The sequence below is a fragment of the Vidua chalybeata genome, chromosome Z, assembly GCF_026979565.1.
Source record: "Vidua chalybeata isolate OUT-0048 chromosome Z, bVidCha1 merged haplotype, whole genome shotgun sequence".
NCBI lineage: Eukaryota > Metazoa > Chordata > Aves > Passeriformes > Viduidae > Vidua > Vidua chalybeata.
The window spans coordinates 13,027,774-13,045,221 of NC_071570.1; the positions used below are offsets into that span (position 1 = coordinate 13,027,774).

Genomic DNA, 17,448 nt, shown 5'->3' on the forward strand with positions numbered 1-17,448 from the left:
TTTCCACTCCACTGTTTTGCTTATGGTCTTTTTTACTAGTATTCTTCACTCCCTCTGATAAAAGATAAAAATAGACCCAAGCCCTAAAATCTTCCAACTCTCAAAAGCCATGAATTGCTGCAGAAACTCTATGTCTGTTGTGCATGTCAATTTATGCTCAAGAGGTTGAAACATGGGGCTCTTAACATAGAAATTAGTTGGGTAGTTCTTCACGTGTTTGCTTCAAATATTTTTCTTTCTTGCATGAAATCTTCCCTGCCAGAACTGTTAACGGTTTGATGCTGGTGTAATGCTAGCGCCCCATGAAAATACACTTTTTTAAAAAAAATGTTGTGAGATGTGATTAGGAATAGAGTAGAGTAGGCCCAAGCCTAATAATAAAGGGGAAAAACCGTTATTAATCTATTACTACTATAAAAGACACACACACTAAATTTAGGATGAAAACTTTCTAAAACATTCCTCCTCCCATCACTAATTCTAACAAAATCATAGTGAGACATAACTTGGACTCTTAATTAGGTTTTCACTTTGTAGTTAATAATACTCAAGTCTATTAAGGGAGAGAGGAGCTTTTCTTGTGCCTTAGACCCTTTAGGAAACATAATTGTTACTTCTTGTGTTTTTATGTTACACATGGCAACTGCCTGGAGAAAATTTGTTAGTGTGACACTCTTTTTTCTATGTTACAGGGCTCTCACTACTGTGCATGGATAGACTGCTTATAGGGCTCTTTTAAGGATGCTTTGTAAAGAACTAAAAGAACAACAGTTCAGTTTCTTATTTTGGGACAACAGTCCCCCTTATTTTTCCCTCCCCTGGCGCCGAGGGTTTTAAGAACAGAGGTCTTCTCTACTCTTGTACTTGCAGCTGCTGAAGCAGGTCACTGCTACTTTTGCACTTTTTTGGCTCTAACTATTGCATCTCTTTAAAAATGCAGTTTCTGTTGCAAGAAAGATTGGTTCAGTCTATGGCTATACAAGAAAAGTCTAGCTAAAAGCTACTCTATCATCTCTTCTTACTTAGAATTATTTTCTCTATCTTTTTCTGACATTTCAGTTTTAGACTGTCTCTTTTTTTCTTCTAAATTGAGGAGGAATAATGTTTTGTAAAGCTTTCCTTTCTCAGGAAAGGGTTAAAAGTCTCAGGCTCCCAGGACCAGGATGGTTGAGATCTCACAGCAGGCTGTTGAACTCTCACACTCCCACGGCTGGGCACCTGCCTCCCCCCACACTTCTGTCTTCTCTGCAGCGATTTCTGGTGCCCCCAGGCTCTCTGTCTCTTCCTCTCCGCGGGGGCTGCCTGGGGCATCTCAGTGTTCCTCCACCCTTCGGTCCTGCGCGGGGGAGGGCCGGCCTGGTTCTCTTCCCTTCAGCCCCCGCCCCCTTCTCGCTCTGGGGCTCCGGCCTACCTCTCCTGGGCTGCATGGCTTCCCCTCCCCTACCCAGTCATGCAGAGGAGGCCTGCACTGCACTCTGACTAGAACTAAAGGGACAGTTCCCCGGGCGTTCTTGCTTTTAACCCCCTGTGTTCTCAGAGGCGTGTCCATGCCTTCAGTGGTCACTCAGGTGCCAATATCCAGACCTGACCACTGATTGGTTTGACCTAACTTCCTGAAAACATTCACTTTTGTGTCAAACCACGACACAGAACCTATGGTTTATAACAAATATTAATAAGCTGCTTTGGTAAGCAAACCTGGGAGCTGGTTAAGTAGATCTGCCTAGCCTGTTCTGAGTAGATCCAAGATTTTTTTTTTCTGTCCTTTATAAGGCCATGATTTTTTTTTTTTAAACATAACTTTTCTCACCATTTAAAAAGGAAATTATTATAGCCATTAAAAATACCAATGGGAACAATCAAGAGGCACTGTGAATCACCTTTAAAGCAATACAGTGATCATGTTGATTTTCAAATTATATGAATCATTTAACACAAAGACTTCTTCACTATAAAATCAGTTATGGAAATTTGTTGAGTCTTAGCAGTAGCAGGTGCAGGACTTGTGTTGCATATTCCTTGCTGACCTGTTCAGTGTTTCACAACTCTCTGTGGATTTTGTGCAGGAGGAAGGCACTGGTAAGCTGAGAGACCTTCAGATACTGTGATGGAAGGATATTGCTGAGCTGTGCATGAGTGATCTTAAACAGACTACCAAGTCTGACATGTTTTGGGAGCTTCAGGAGCTCATCAAATTCATTAGTCTTTCTCAAGGCTCTTGTGCAACCTGAACTAACACCTTTACCCTTACAGTTGTAGTGAACAGAAGGCAACAAAATTGTATCAGTCACTGCTTTTAAACCGAACCTCTGCTCTGATACACAGTGCATGCTGCGGGACCATATGTGCCCAGGTGGGAAAAGCAGAAGATACAAAACTCTTCTCCCTCAAATGACCAAGTGTTGAGCAAGTGTTTCAACACTTCTTGCCTGCCCAAGGGTCCATCTGGCATTGAGCTCAAGAGAGCAATGGGACTATGTAGGTAAACGGAATGGTTGCCAGGGAGGGGAAACTTAAACTGGAATCTTGATTAGGCTGGGCTGTGCTGGAGAGGTACCTGCCTGCCTACTGTAATACTGCAAAAATTCTGAGTGTACTGCTGAGGCACTCCATGAGCCCTGCTGGCTCATCTGGCTTCATGTCTTTGCCACCATGAGGAGTGGTAATGTCCTGTCTCTGCTGCAGCTACATGTCCCTAGACTTAAAAATCGCCGGGGAAAGGGAATAGTAGTGGAGTGTATGCAGGCTGTTGCACCCATGCTGATGGGACTGCAGGGTGATGCTATACACTGGGGGTTTCTGAAGCTCTCACTGCTCCCAAACAGACTTCATCACAAGAAGTTGGCTGTGGAGAGGTGTTTTGTTTTGGGATAGCAAAAACTCATCAAATCCAGAAGGCATCAGGATTTTACCATGAAAGCAGGTAAGGCCACTGCATGAACATGAACTGTCAACAAAAATTTTTAGGGTGTTTTAATGACATTTTCAGTTTTGGACAGATTTCATCCTCAGGCTTCTTCTCAGTAGATTATTTTCCTTTGATCTTTTAAATGCTTATAGCCAGCTTATCTAATCTTGAAGAGATCTCCTGGCAGAAGGAAACACATACATTCACAAGGTGGCTCTTGTATTGTTTTACTCTGTCCTTGAAGGGCTTGATTGAGATGAACGGATTGTGGAGGGATCACTAATATGGATTAGTATTGTTGCTGAACCTTCCTTTGAATGAATGTCCATGTTCTGAATCTAAATCAAGGACTTGGATTTAATTATATATTTGTTCACAATATATTCATAGTAGACTGACATGAATTAAAAAGAAAAAGTTACACTTTTAACAGTGCTGCAGTTTAAGGGACACTTTTAGGAAAGTGCCAGAAAATACCTGAAGGCCTGCTTCTGCTAGAAGATACACAGATGTGTGCTGCCAGCTGTCCAAATGAACAAGAATTCAGATAGGATCTTCCTTTGTATAACAAGGATCAAAAAAAAAAAAAAAGAGTCTGCCATCAGGATGGCCATTCCTTTGTCCTATTAATTTTGGTCAACTCTTCCATGAACTACAAATTCAACGACCTGCTTTTGCTTCACATTTTTAGAGTGCAAACCTGCCACGCTTCTAAGCATACCAAATGTTTCTTTAATTTCATCCTAAAAAGAATAGAGGTAAACAAAGGCATTCGAAAAACAGAAAACAACACACAACACTACTTAAATTTTTTTTGTGTTTTAAAGTAGTAATTTTATCTTTCTTTTGGATGACATTGTTTATTATAAGACATCATTTTATTAAATACACTGTAATACAAGAGACTTTCCATGTCATGTTGAGAGAAGCTGGTCACATGATTCACAAACAAAACTTTTAACACTGATACCTAGGCATCACTTTGAAATCAGCCAAGATGCAATGAAAGTTTTAAAGCTATGACTACTTGTAACAAAGTGCAAAACAAGAATCACTAAATATTTCCACAGAGACATCACATTAAATAAATTAAACAAAAAAAAAAAAAAAAAAAAAAAGGAAAAAAGAAAGGAGAAAGATAGCTCTACACACCAGGTCACAATTTGGTGACAATATAGATATTCATATTTGTATGTAGATATCTTCCTCTTTACCTAAAGTGACAAACGGAGTGATATCTAGAAATATATACACATAAAGTATAGGTGGAGAGAAGGGCTGGGACAAATATTTAATAATTAATTTATTCTCTCTCTATTGGTGATTCAATTAAACATAAATGTTAAATTAAATTATTTGTATATAAAACATTCTTAGGTGCTTTTCTATAAGTTACAGAAAGATACACATAAGCTGCAAGAGTTAGGCCTCTGGATAGATTTGATTTGTTCTATTTTCTCATATGTTCCAATCAATGGCCTCACTTACTAGCAGCTTCCATAATCCTTGCTCAAATATTCAGTGTTTATAAAATATCCGCTAGTCATCACTCAGAACCTTCTACAAGCAAACAAAAAATCCCCACAGACCTTGTGCAGAATGCATAGACAGAAAAATAACACACCCATCATTTCCCATTTCTTCTCCTGAGACTTATGTTTAAAAGATGGCAAAATAGTCACTTGGTTGCTATTGTGAATTTCACAGTGTTTTCCCTGCAAAATGTAGACTTTTTTCTTTTTTTTGCTTCATATTTGTGATGAACAGCACATCCCCCCACCCTGCCCAAATAAAGGTGTTTTAACTAAGGCTCTAAAGGACCTCTTATTCTAAGCAGCAGTGGTTTATTCCAGCCCTCACAAAAAGAAAATACAACTTCCTGTGTTATTGAAACCTTAATCTCTCTTTAGCAATCCCAATCCAACTTCCTCTTCAGTCCCTCCCCTCTCCCATCCCCCATGTTTTATAGCAGTATTTGAAATTCAGTTACAGGCCGCAACAACCCAAATGTGGACATATATATTATGCCTTAGTAATTTGGGCTATTTAATTTCTTTTCAAAGTGTTTTGCAAAAGTCTATATCAACCACAATCTCTTATAAAGATGGGGAGGGTACAGACAGAGAGAGAAAGACAGGGAAAGAAAGAAATAAAAGAGAAGGAAAGAAGGAGGAAAGACAGGAAAAGTGAAAGAAGGAAAGAAAGTGATAAAAAATAGCAAGGACAAAAAAAAAAAAGAACAAGATCAAAAATAAGCAGTTACTTATTAACCTGTAGACAATATATAGATATGTTGTTTTACAGGTCAAAATGAATGCAGTCCTTTTAAAAGTGTACACTCCATCAGGCATCATGGGATGCTGTTGCTTTGCAAGTGTCTTTCTCCATGGCTAGTTCTGAGTTCTGCAGATATATTGAGAGTGAAGGACAGAGTGCAACGAATGCTACTATTATTACTTCTGAATGTCAGTGTTCTCTTTGTTCTCCAAGTCATGTTGCAGTGTAAATAGTCCAGATCATTCCTGGAATTATTTTGTTACTGCGGGCAAGTACAAAATGCTAATGGAGCTGCACTGTTGTGCTAGAACAATAAAACAACAGGAGCACAAACCCAGAAATGACAGTAAAACAAACTCTGTTTTCTGAGCTTGGAAGCTTATCTGTTGATTTCATTGTGAGAAATCAACAAGTGAGATGGGAATGGAAAAAATGTTTTTATGCAATTAACTGGGGAAGAAAAGTGCTTGTTGTTAAATCTCTGGTATTCTAGCACTGCCTCTGCTGCACACCAGTTAGAAATTTGAATCTTACAAATATAGAAAAAGAAATATCAAAAGAAAAAAAAATTGGTTACTCAGCAGACGTTATCAATTTATTAATAGCACTCTAATCATAATTTGTAATAACAGAGGTGTATGTAAATTTATACATATACACACAGCCCATACATAATGTGCATGCATGTCTGCACATATATAAGTAAAATACAACAGACATAGGCATACATGTATATGCTATGTGTGTGTATATATATATATATGCCATATGAAAACACACATATATTATATATATATATATGGTCAGTTCATAGCACAGTCCAGAAAGTCTTTTTAAATGAGCCTGATTGTCATACTTAGTGTACACGATTTACCTGACAGTGCAAGCATGATGAATATGCACATATACTCACCCTTCAGTGTGATTTGAACATATTTCTTCCACTTCTCTGCTCACTCTGCTACACTTACCCATTTTTTCATGAACAAACTCAAACTATGTATAGCTACAGTTTACAGCTTTTCTACTGTGATTATACATTTTATGCACTATCAAGAACATTAATGATACAGGTCAAGGTTCTAGGTGGTGGCTCTGTAGAACATTTGGTCCTTTAGAAATTTAACAAACTGCTATGTTATTGCACAATGCATTTTAATACTATTTATTCTCTGAAAGGACTCTAAAATCTCACTAGTAAATCAAAAAGAAGATGCCACAAAATACATTTTCAGGGTCTTGTGGTTATTTTGGTATACATTCTTTCAGTGCTTGCAAAACACACCTGCTTGCTTTTGGGCTGGAGACTTTTTTACAGTAAAAACATAATCTCAGATGCCTTTTTCTTCACCTCAGAAGACACTAAGACAGAATATGCAGGTAGAAACTTAGCAGCCCCCTCTACCAACTGCACCCTCTTCCCACTGCACAGTAAGAGGACTCTGATATCTTTCTTTTCCACCACTGTTATTTTTAAAATCAGTTTCAAATTCTTTTAAAATATAACATTGATATTCTCAAGATAATGGGTTTCACTGGATGCTCAGTCTTTTTCTAGTTTTCTGTGAGAACTTCCAAGACAGTCTAGATAAAATCTTAAGGCCCATTTTGTAGGAATCTTCCTCTGGCTTTTTATGTGTTTCCAGTTCAGTAGCAGTTAAGAAATAACATCTAGTTTATTAAAGAAATACTGAGTATGGCTTTATAGTTACACTGTCATGTTTATTTGTAATGCTGCCTTTTCAATGACATTGAGAAGGGTAAAACTTCATCAGTGTCCAGTGAACTGTTTTCTTCTGAAAATGTTCAGAATTTTTATAAGCTAGCTCTAAAAGCTTCTGAAGGAAAAACTTAAAGTGCCTCAATAAATAATACATGCGAGCAAATTATATATTAAATGTGCTATGGGAACACTTACAAAAATAAAATGCTTAATTTATTAAATAAAATATCCCCAACACGAAGATGGACTATTTTGATCTGGCTCATATCAATAAGAAATAATAAAAAGAGAAAATGGAAAGAAAGATCACTTTTTTGCAATAACCCCCCCTCACAGAGGGAGGCAGAAGTCTTGAGGAATAGGTAAGGTAGGTTTTCATTTGTAAGAATTCATATTAAAAATAATCCTAGCTCTAAATTTCAAATTGTCAACTTCTAGTTTGAAAAACAACATGTATGCTCATGCAGCGATCATCAACACAGTGGCCATGCAAATGTTATACACATACAATGCCAATCCAACCAAAAATAAATTATTTAATAAAGTGTGCATGTTGGTTATGACAGCAATAGTACCAATACAAAAATGACGCTGAGGTCAGAATCTTTGCACTCTGAATAGCAAGCCATAACCACAGAGTAATTTGTTTTTTTCTAGAGATCTTTATCCCCTGCTATGTCTCAAACATAACCAGTGATCTCCGTGCTTTAGATTATTCATGTTATATCAGCCTATAATATATATAACATTGTAAAGGCATTTTAACATGGCTAATGTCCTCCATTAGCCCCTTCTAATGAAATATAGGTTATATCATTATGAATTTGCTATGTCTACTAGGGTGTACTACGAGATGAGTGATTGTTTCTGCACAAAGGGCATTAATCGACAAAGACCATGCACAGTTTTGCTTGCACGGTTAAAAAAAGAAAAAAGAAAGGATTGAGGAAGGAAGGAATATGTTGCTGGACAAGCACAGTATAAGATACACCTGCCTCAGCATTTATAGTTTGTCCTATCAAATTCCTTAGTTTTAACATGTAATCTTGAAATTAATATTGTATGTAACTAAATCTAGCTTCAGCCTTTACTAAAGAAGACTAGCTGGAGAACATTTTTACCCCAGTGGCATGACAATATCCTACCAGAAGACAAAAAAAGGGTATGTGTTTAGTTTATCATGTTGTAACACAATTGCGTGCAGTGCAGGCAGCATCTTATTTTGTTTTACTTAATTCTGGCAATGAATGGTGCTGGCAAAGCACCTCCTTAAAGAATCCCTTTAGTCCTCAAAAAGACTCTTCAGGGAAATAGTTAGACCCCTTCTTGTCTTCCATCAAATCACTTCAGTGTTTTCTTGTAGGGTAGGATGCCACCTGATTTCCCAAGGTCCTCCAGATAGTGTATCACACAAGAGTGTCTTCTTTCTGTCTGGCTTTATCTCTGCAAAGAACATTCTTCATGTAGAGAACACCAGTTTTCTGTTTCCACCCACAGGCTGAAGCAAAAAAAATGAGGTGAATCCACAGAAACGCCCAGTAGCTATACAGCAGAAATCACAAAGTTTTAGTCAAATATATTTTTCCCTTTTTTTCATCCACATCAAAGGCATGAATACAACAAGGCATTCTTAGTTGTGGTGGGCAAACTGAAGAGTCTGCTGATATAACAGATTGGGTTTTTAAGGCCTTTGTCTATGCAGAGTTACAATAATGCAGAAGCCAAATTGATTAGAAAGACAGGAGAGAAGGAAAAAAAAGATAGAAACTGAGAGAAAGAGAGAAGATACGTCTTGGTAATGTCTAAAAAGTCAATACTGTGTCTACATATGGAGAAGCGCACATTGCTTGCCCTTTGAAAGCTTCTCCTCAACTTTGTCATTAATACTGTCAAAGTTAAGAACACATTTTAATGTAGTTCAGCGGCAGTTGAACACATTTATTCCCGCAGCCCAGAAGAAGAAATGCTAGGAGACTTTAGCCTAAAATATCCAAGTAGACTGGAGATGCCTTGGCCAAGTTCTGAAGGAGGGAGTGGATTTCTTTGATGTTGAGCCTCATGTGAGGCTCCCGTTGCCAACAGCCCAGCATTAAGTCATACACTTCCTTTGGGCATGTGCGAGGTCGCTGCAGGACTCGGCCCTGAGTGATGCACTCAATCACCTATGAGAAATCACAAGCAAAGGATCACCACAGCTGTGCTAGCTACATAGTGTTCACCCATGGAAGAGTTAACTTTAACCACAGCAGCCTCACTGGTGGCTGCTATGCAGCCATCTCTGGAAAGGACTGCTTTTGTAGGCAGATGACTGAGCAGCAGTATACGATCTGGAAAATTCACTATAATGTAAGTGGTCAAAGACCAATAACTTCACTCATGTTAAGTTTACCCACACTGACGACTCCACATATACGGAAATTGGAGCTGGGAATTAATCCCATAACTTCTCTCTCTACCCAACTACCACCTCAGAGGGAGGATAAACTTTCAACCTGCTTATAGAGCATCAATGCTTTTTATTCTTTCTACTCTCTGCAAACTTATGAGTATCACTGTGGCTAATCTCTGGAAGGGGGATACTTGTGACTGCCTAGAAATCAAGAGATATCTTGATTACTTCAATCTAATCTGTTAGTGGTTATGGACAGCCACTCTGAAACAGTAACATGTATAATACATCTGTTCAGGAGATAGCTAAGGTCATTTTCATTGTCTCATGGTCTACCCAGAGCAGACTTTATGCTATGCAAAGGAAAAAATTAAATTCCAACTGTTCTAATTCTGCTTTAACAACTTCCAGCCATTCAGGGGAGAAAAAGGTGAAAAAGAAGAAATTCAAGCATATGGTTCATGACAACACAATAAATGCCATATATATATGTGTCAGCCTTTAAGAAATAAATTTTTTCCTGTCCTTTTTCCAGAGAAGCCACACCAATAATTAGCCTAACAGCTTTCCCAATTCAATTTGAGAATATATTACACACACCTCATTGTTTGAGAGCTGATACCATGGCTGCTTGCCATAAGTAAAGATTTCCCATAATACAACTCCCAGGCTCCAGACATCGCTTTCTGTGGTGAACTTCCTGTACATTATACTCTCTGGAGGCATCCAACGAATGGGCAGCATGGTGTGACCCCCAACCTGAGAAAAACAAATGAAAGAGTTAGAAATAGTTTCTTCAGACCCTCACAAGGCAGTCTGATGACATTAAACATGAAGAATCCATGGTTTCTTTTTTTTTTTTTTTCCATCTGGTAACATTCACTTTGAGGAGCTTTGAAGAACAACAGATTTATGGTTCCAACTCCTCTCCCCCAGCAACAATCAGTATCACACAATACGTTCCTCAACAAAAATTTCAAAAGATGTTGTTTCTGAAGTCCGAACTAATCTTTAACGTTTACCTGGCCCACCCTACCTAAGGAACAGGAAAGCCTATAGTACACTACCAACCAACTTTGAATTAGGCCAGTTTTACTCTCTGTTTTAAGACTCAAGAAACTAAAAGATTCATTAAATGAAATCTGGACAGATGATTCTCCTAGAAACTCAGCAACATCAACTGAAATGCATGAAGACACCATGGTCTGACTGTATGAAATAGTAGGATTGGATCTGTATGGTTGAAAATCCTAATTTTGACTGAATTAAAGCAATACTATTTTCTGTTGCTAAGTTTCACAGTTAATACATCAAATTATTTTGTTCCATGTTAACCACCCTGTACATTAAAAGAAAAACCACCAGTCCTTTGAATATATTCCCTTGATAACAAACAACTTGGAAGATACTGATTCCTACCCCAAGTCAACTCCTGTTGAATGGGACCTTCACTGAATTAATGCCTTTCTGAGAAATTTCAGAACATTTTTAACTTTCCCCAGAAAATTAAACTTCCTTAGAGTTAGGTTTCCTAACCTTAATTTAATTTTTTTAAAGTATTTTATTTCTAGGTTCTTTTTATTGTTCTAGGTTCAATTTATTGTTCCTGGCATCTCCTATTCTGGTTGGATCACATCAATAAAGAAATCAATTTAAGTAATTATTAAACAGTGTAACTGCTGAGATACTGTGATATGGATATACAGATATGCTAGTTACTTTTGTACCATGAGAGCTGAGAATATTTCTAAGAAAGATTAAAAAAAAAAAAAAAAAAAGGAGGCTTTTTCAAGGACATCTTACTCTTGATTAACACATTTTCCTTTCTGAAAATCTATTTAGTTATGAAACCACATTTACACTTTCAGGATTCTGTCAATTCAAAATATAATTTCTCCTTTTGGGATATAACATTTGTTATAAATAATGACCTTCTTGTTCTCATGTTCAAACAGCAAATGGAAGAAAAATTCAGCAGTGAGGGTTGACATTATTTCTAAATCACACTAGATATCCATTACCAGTTATAGTATTGCAATTCAGTGTTAGTGCAGCATACCACACACAGCAATGGCTGTGAGAGCTCAGTCCTGTGTTCTGTGCATCACTACAAGTCCACGTTCACTGCTGATTTCACAGAAACAGGTCATGCTAAAATGTTCATAGACTTAGTTTATTATGAGGCCCTTTTTCTACTCTCTCCACATGAGATGTATGTGAGTGATGGAGGAATATTACTTCACAGGTTGTTGAATGACAAGCAGGGCTCCCAGTTTCACTTCCTGGCTACACTGTGGATGTGCTTCTGACTCCATGCAGGTTGCTATGGACAGGTGTCCCAGCCATTTAAAAAGGCACCCAGTTTCTGTACACTGCACTGATAGAGAATGGATACACATTTTTAAGTGCTTTTCCCAATTTGGCCCATTTGTCTCTATGTTAACAGTTTATCTCCCTGGCAGACAGATTGGTTGTAAAGCTCTCTGCTTTGGTATTTTTCATCAACTTTGACTGAGAGGTCCCTCAATGATGTGGAGAATTTGAACGCACCAACATGCTGAGATGCAACCAAACACTCAGTTTCCCACCTTATCATAATCTAAACTGACATGACAACCAAACACTTCCAAACCACCACCAGTTTTAAACCAGTCTTGAGAGGTATTTAATTAGAAAGACAAAAAAGTTACTCCCTTAGAAACATGCAGCCACATACACCCATTCAAAAGGCAAGTGCCATTAAAAGATGGTTAGTGATGAGAACGTTTTGGTCTCATAAAATATTAAAATGGCTGTTACATCTGCTCATCATATAACCTCTGCTACTGGTTTTGTTCAGCAATTTCTTTGACTCATACCTTTAAAAATTAATGAAAGCCATAGACAATAAAATATGTGACCCTACTTTTTTTTTTTTTTTTTGTCACATCTTAAATCAAGAGATTTTGAAAAAGCAATTTAAAAAATCCCCAACTACTCTTCAAATCTTCTTATGTTTTTTCACTACAGATCCAGTCTATTTTTGGTAGGATTCTATGCTGAGTTTTCAATGTCACTCAGGAAAATGAAGGACAGTCTCCTCTAGAGTAACATCACCTCTGATCCGTAACATCACACACCCAGCTGTCTCTGCAGTCGTAGCAGGACTGACTTGTTAGTATTGACACCAAGAATTCAGTTTACAGATAAGCACAAGGCACAGGGCTCACTGGTGCTCTTCCCAGATCGTCTTGCCTGGAGCTGTGTCCATTTCTGTCCCTGAAGGCACAAGAGTTCACTGACAGAGGACTTGACCAGTACTGAGAAGTCCTGAGGTTTCTCCATCTCTATTATTCATGTTACTTCAAACACCTCAACATCTTTATTTATTGCCTTTCAAAGTATCAACAAAAGTATTATACAGGGTGGTCTCCTTGACAGAGGGCACTGCAATGAAGACAAGATAACCTGTCTTGATCATCTCCTACGACACACTGTGCATCTACCCATGGTCTTAGAGCACCTTGCACTTCAGCTGAGTTCCATCAAAAGCACAGGTACGGGCCAAAGGCACTTCTTCAAAATGCATGTTTTCTTCTCTATTAAAAGTCAGTGGTTACTGAGCCAACACTCACTCAGCTCAGAAAAGCATTAAGGGCCCTGCTAGTTGTATGCCTAAAATGAAGCACATACTTCAGAGCTTTTTGAACTGAAGCCTAGGACTTGACACAACTGTTTGCAGGGTGCCTGAAAAAAATTGCGTCTGTTGAGAGCTTCTTTTGATTTTTATCTTGAGAGTCCAAGCATGGACTTGGGTTGTGCCATAACAGCAGTGAAGAGAGGTGAGGTGCCTTTTTGCTGTTGTTGCCATACTATCAATAAAGATAGGGTTTTTTTTTCCAAGAAGCATCAGTGAATGAAAACATTACTTCACTGACCAAAGTGTAAAGGTTCTGAGTGCTTCAAAGAGATGCCTTCAGCATATCCTTTAATAAGAAATGCAAGTTATTACAAAGCTCTCAGATATCACCAGTATTCTGCAGTGTAAAGTTCCTGCCACGCACACTGTAATTTCATTGCTGCTTGATACACATACATTTCAAATGGTTTTAAGCTGAACAGGCTACAGTTATGTGTAAATAAAACCTTTCTATTCAGTCTAGCTAAAGTTATGACAGGATTAAAATCATTAGAGTTTTAACTTAATGTGCTATCACTTTAAAATTCATAATGTAGCTGTATGACCATTTTATGTATACAAATTAGAGTAGATTTTTTTGATACCTACCTGAAAGCAGCTGCATTATCACCATAATACTGTGAAATTATCACAATTCTGTTTTATTTAGAATTGTACGTCTACAGAAATACGGACTTAAGAACTTACTTCCAAACGTCAGTTTATGAAAGTACACCCTTGCCCAGCTATAGCCTTTCATTATATTCTAGCTAGCTTTTACTAGTGGCTTTTACTAGCAATATTGGGCTAGAAAACCTGGTGAATTAGCCTCTGCAATGTGCAAACAATCCATGGGGAAGATACTGCTATGCCCAATCCGTGAGCTGTCATGTTCTCCAAAGAAGATCTTCTAAGGAAAACTACCACAATATCCCATGTATGAAATGTTGCACTTTCAACAATACAATCCCATTTGCACTTGTCACTGCTTTAAGCAACCATCTTTTCAATGAATTTAGCACTTTGAAAGGTGCCAGAGAAGCCGGCCTTGAACATTGTTTTAATCTAATTGCAAACATTAATCTTCTAGGGCTGCTATAGAAGGACCATGCCTTAGTCTTGAAGCAGGGCCTCTAATTTTATAGTTTAAGTTCTTCCAAATAAAAATATATTTGTCTATACCCTTACATGTTCACTATTCCAACTTCATGGCCCAGCTACCATAAAAATCCAAGGCTTTGTTGTCTGATGATTGTGAGAAAATGGATAGCTCTCTTACAGAGAAAACCAAATGAAGCCTTGTACTCCTGCTGGAAACAGAAGACAGTGGAGCTGGGGGAAGCCAACCTACAGAGATATGGAAGGCACAAGGGGTATGTGGGGCTGCACAGATAAGACACAAGCCACAGGTTGGGAAAGGCACAAGAAATAATCACATAGAATCATCACACAGACTCGCCAAGGTTGTCAGAAACCTGAAAGGTCATCTATTTAATCATCTAGTTAATCATCTAGTTCTAGATCATCTAGCATCACCATAATCACCCCTAAACCATGTCCCCAAGTGCCACACCCAGATGCCCCTTGAACACTTCCAGAGACTGTGACTCCACCACTTTTCTGGGAAACTTATTCCAGTGTCTAACTACTCTTCCAGAAAAAAAGGTTCAGATTATTTTCTAATCTGAACCTTCCCTGGTGTAGTTTCAGGCCATTTCCTCTCATTCTTTTGCTTGAGACACAGTAGAAAAGAACAACTGTCACCTCACTACAACTTCCTTTCAGGCAGTTATCAAGAGCAATAAATTCTCCCTTCAGCTTCTTCTTCTCTAGACTTAAAGACCCCCAGCTCCTTCAGCTGCTCCTTGTAAGATCTGTGCTCCAGACCCTTCATCAGCTGTGTTGTCCTGCTCTGGACACACTTCAGTAGCTCAGAGCAAGGGGCCAGAACTGGACACAGGATTTGGGGTGTGGCTTTATCAGACACTATGTCTGATACAGGTCTGGATGTCATTGGCCTTCTTGGCTACCTGGGCATGCACTGGCTCATGTCCAGCTAGCTGTTGACCGGTACCCCTAAGTCTCTTTCTGCTGAACAGCTCTTAAAGCACTTCTCCTCCCGCCTGTAGCACTGCATTGCAATGCATGCCAGCTGCAGCCCAGTCTAACTGTAAGTTCACGAGGGGCTGTAGTGCTGAGGGTGATGGATGGCTTTGGGGCTACATGACCCAGCTGTAGGGTGCTGCAGCGTCTGACAGAGACCAGTCAGAACAGTCTTCCTCCTAAATGCCAGTGACCATGTTTGCAAAGGCTCCAGCACTCCTGGACAGGATATCAAATGGAATTCCCAGCTTTTGCAGGCATTCTGTTACATAACCCTTTTCTGATTATCTTTTTTTTTTTTTCCCAATTTCTGGCTTTAAGTAGTAGATTACTCTGAATTCATGCACTAAAAAGCACAGCAACCAATTGCATAGCCTTGGAAAACAGACTTCTTCATTAACGTTTCATGTTCCCATGTTCCCACGATTCCTGCAGAGTGACATTTCAGTAATGTGTCATAGCACTTTGTATATTCTGTATAGACCAGTGATGCTTTTTCTGCCAAGAGGATAAAAGTAATCTCTTTACTTTGTTAGCCCAATGAAGCTGAATGACTGTCAGGGGTTCAGCCCTGATGCTGTCCCAATGTCCTGTCTGGCTTGTCTGGTGCATCTTTCCGGAGTCCTGCTGTTTTCAGGCCTTTTGAAATTCAGGGTGGTAGACTTGAGTGCAGCAACATAGTTCAGCATATGTCTAAATTAAAAGTAATGTGACAAGTATATATTCAATCTCTTTAACACAAGCCTACCTTAGTCTGTCAAACTAGAAAGAAGCTGAATCTTTTTAATCATTTGTGCACCCCCTCCTAAAGAAAAATCCTGTATACTTGCAAGATAACGCCATTTTAGGGTATTTTTCACTATTTATATTTTGGTCTTCTGACTTGTTTCCCCATCTCAGGATGATATAACTGCAAAGAAATGTTCTCTGCAAAAATTATCATGTCTTATTGCTAAAACTGAAAACCTCTCCTCTCTTGCTGAACATCTGCTCTTTCCCCCTCATAAAAGATGGCAAATACTTCTCTTAGAATAGGGGGAAAAAAATCAATAATTTTAATTTTAATTTCTTTCATGCCCTGGCCTTGCAGACGAAGTCAGTGTCTTCTCTTGAAATATCAGTCCTGCATCTCTACTTGCAGAAAAGCAATATATTAGTTTTATAGTCATAATAAGCCATACCACTCCAATGCAAGAGGTTATTGATTTATAAAATAAGGCATATTATTAAACTATACCTAAAAATGTGTCCTTTCATTTTCACTTCTAACCCTGATTTGCTTCATCTATATTAAAAGGGGCTTATGTCTAAATTTCTTAATTAATTCTATCAGTGGTCTTGTCAGAAAAGAGAAACATGGTCTACAACATTTATTACACTGTAAATTCTCTCTTCAACTGCTTAACATCAGTTCATTATTATGTAGCAATTTTCTGTCATGGAGGTAAAACACTTCTCATTATCCTCTATAAAACCACGAGCAGTAGAGAGATGAAGACCAGTTACTCTGATGTTCGCATAACAAAACAACCAGAAGCTACCAAAAAATGTGTAAATGGCAGGTTCATAATGAACAAAAGAGGCACCCTGTCACCTAATGTACATTTGCTTGTGGAACTCACTGACATGAGATACTGCCAATGTGGAAGGTTTATCTGGGATCAAAAAGTGATTAAACAAACTGATGAAGGATAAAATCTGACAAGGACTATAGAATATGAAGATACTGTCTCTGGTCCAGGAAGCTCTGGAGCTGCAGAATGCTGGAGGCTAAGAGAGTACTTGAGGAAAATACTAATATATGGTTAGCATGTTTCCATACTATTCCACAGTTGTTTCTCACAGTGACAGGATCCTGGACTAGAAGGGCTTTTGGAGAAGTTATTCCTATGTTTCTGTATAGATGGGCCACATATTGCAATATGCAGTCCTTACAAACCTCTCAGCAATGCTTATGGAGGGCTAGAAATAATTCTAGCATAAAGATGGAATGAAGGGGAGATACCACATAAAATTAAAATAGGTCAATGATCTAGAGCATCTTGCAAAACAATTGCAATTCAGCATCATCCAAAGATCTTAAAATATTAAGTTGAACAGATACAGAAATGGTGCCTGTTATTGTGTTTTACACAACACAATATCAATTTGGGCCAGACAAATAGGGTAATTAATAAACTGTAGTAGTTATTGCACTACAGGCCATTTACTCTTCTAAGAAAAGAAGATGAAGTGCTCTGGATGTAAGATCAGATGACTGCTGTAAAGAAGGTGACATGATTCACATCTCTGATTAAAAGAAAGATCTCTCATCAGAAAGACAGAAGGGAAGTTAACTTGAGTAGAAATCTGCAGCACTTAAAATGAATGGATAACAGCTTTTTGGTGTC

General features: G+C 38.3%; 1 protein-coding gene across 2 annotated transcripts in view; it reads right to left on the reverse strand.

Annotated features, from left to right (window-relative positions):
* Window positions 1-3,711: 3,711 nt before the first annotated feature.
* The window catches only part of NTRK2 (neurotrophic receptor tyrosine kinase 2), a 198,165-nt gene continuing 184,428 nt past the window's right edge, over window positions 3,712-17,448 (reverse strand). For both annotated transcript variants that reach the window (XM_053968839.1, XM_053968844.1), the window contains 2 exons: window positions 9,898-10,056; window positions 3,712-9,070 (listed from right to left, as the gene is read on the reverse strand). In XM_053968839.1, coding sequence (XP_053824814.1) covers window positions 8,885-9,070; window positions 9,898-10,056 — 345 coding nt within the window. In that variant the 3' untranslated portion in view covers window positions 3,712-8,884. The remainder of the gene's footprint in view (window positions 9,071-9,897; window positions 10,057-17,448) is intronic.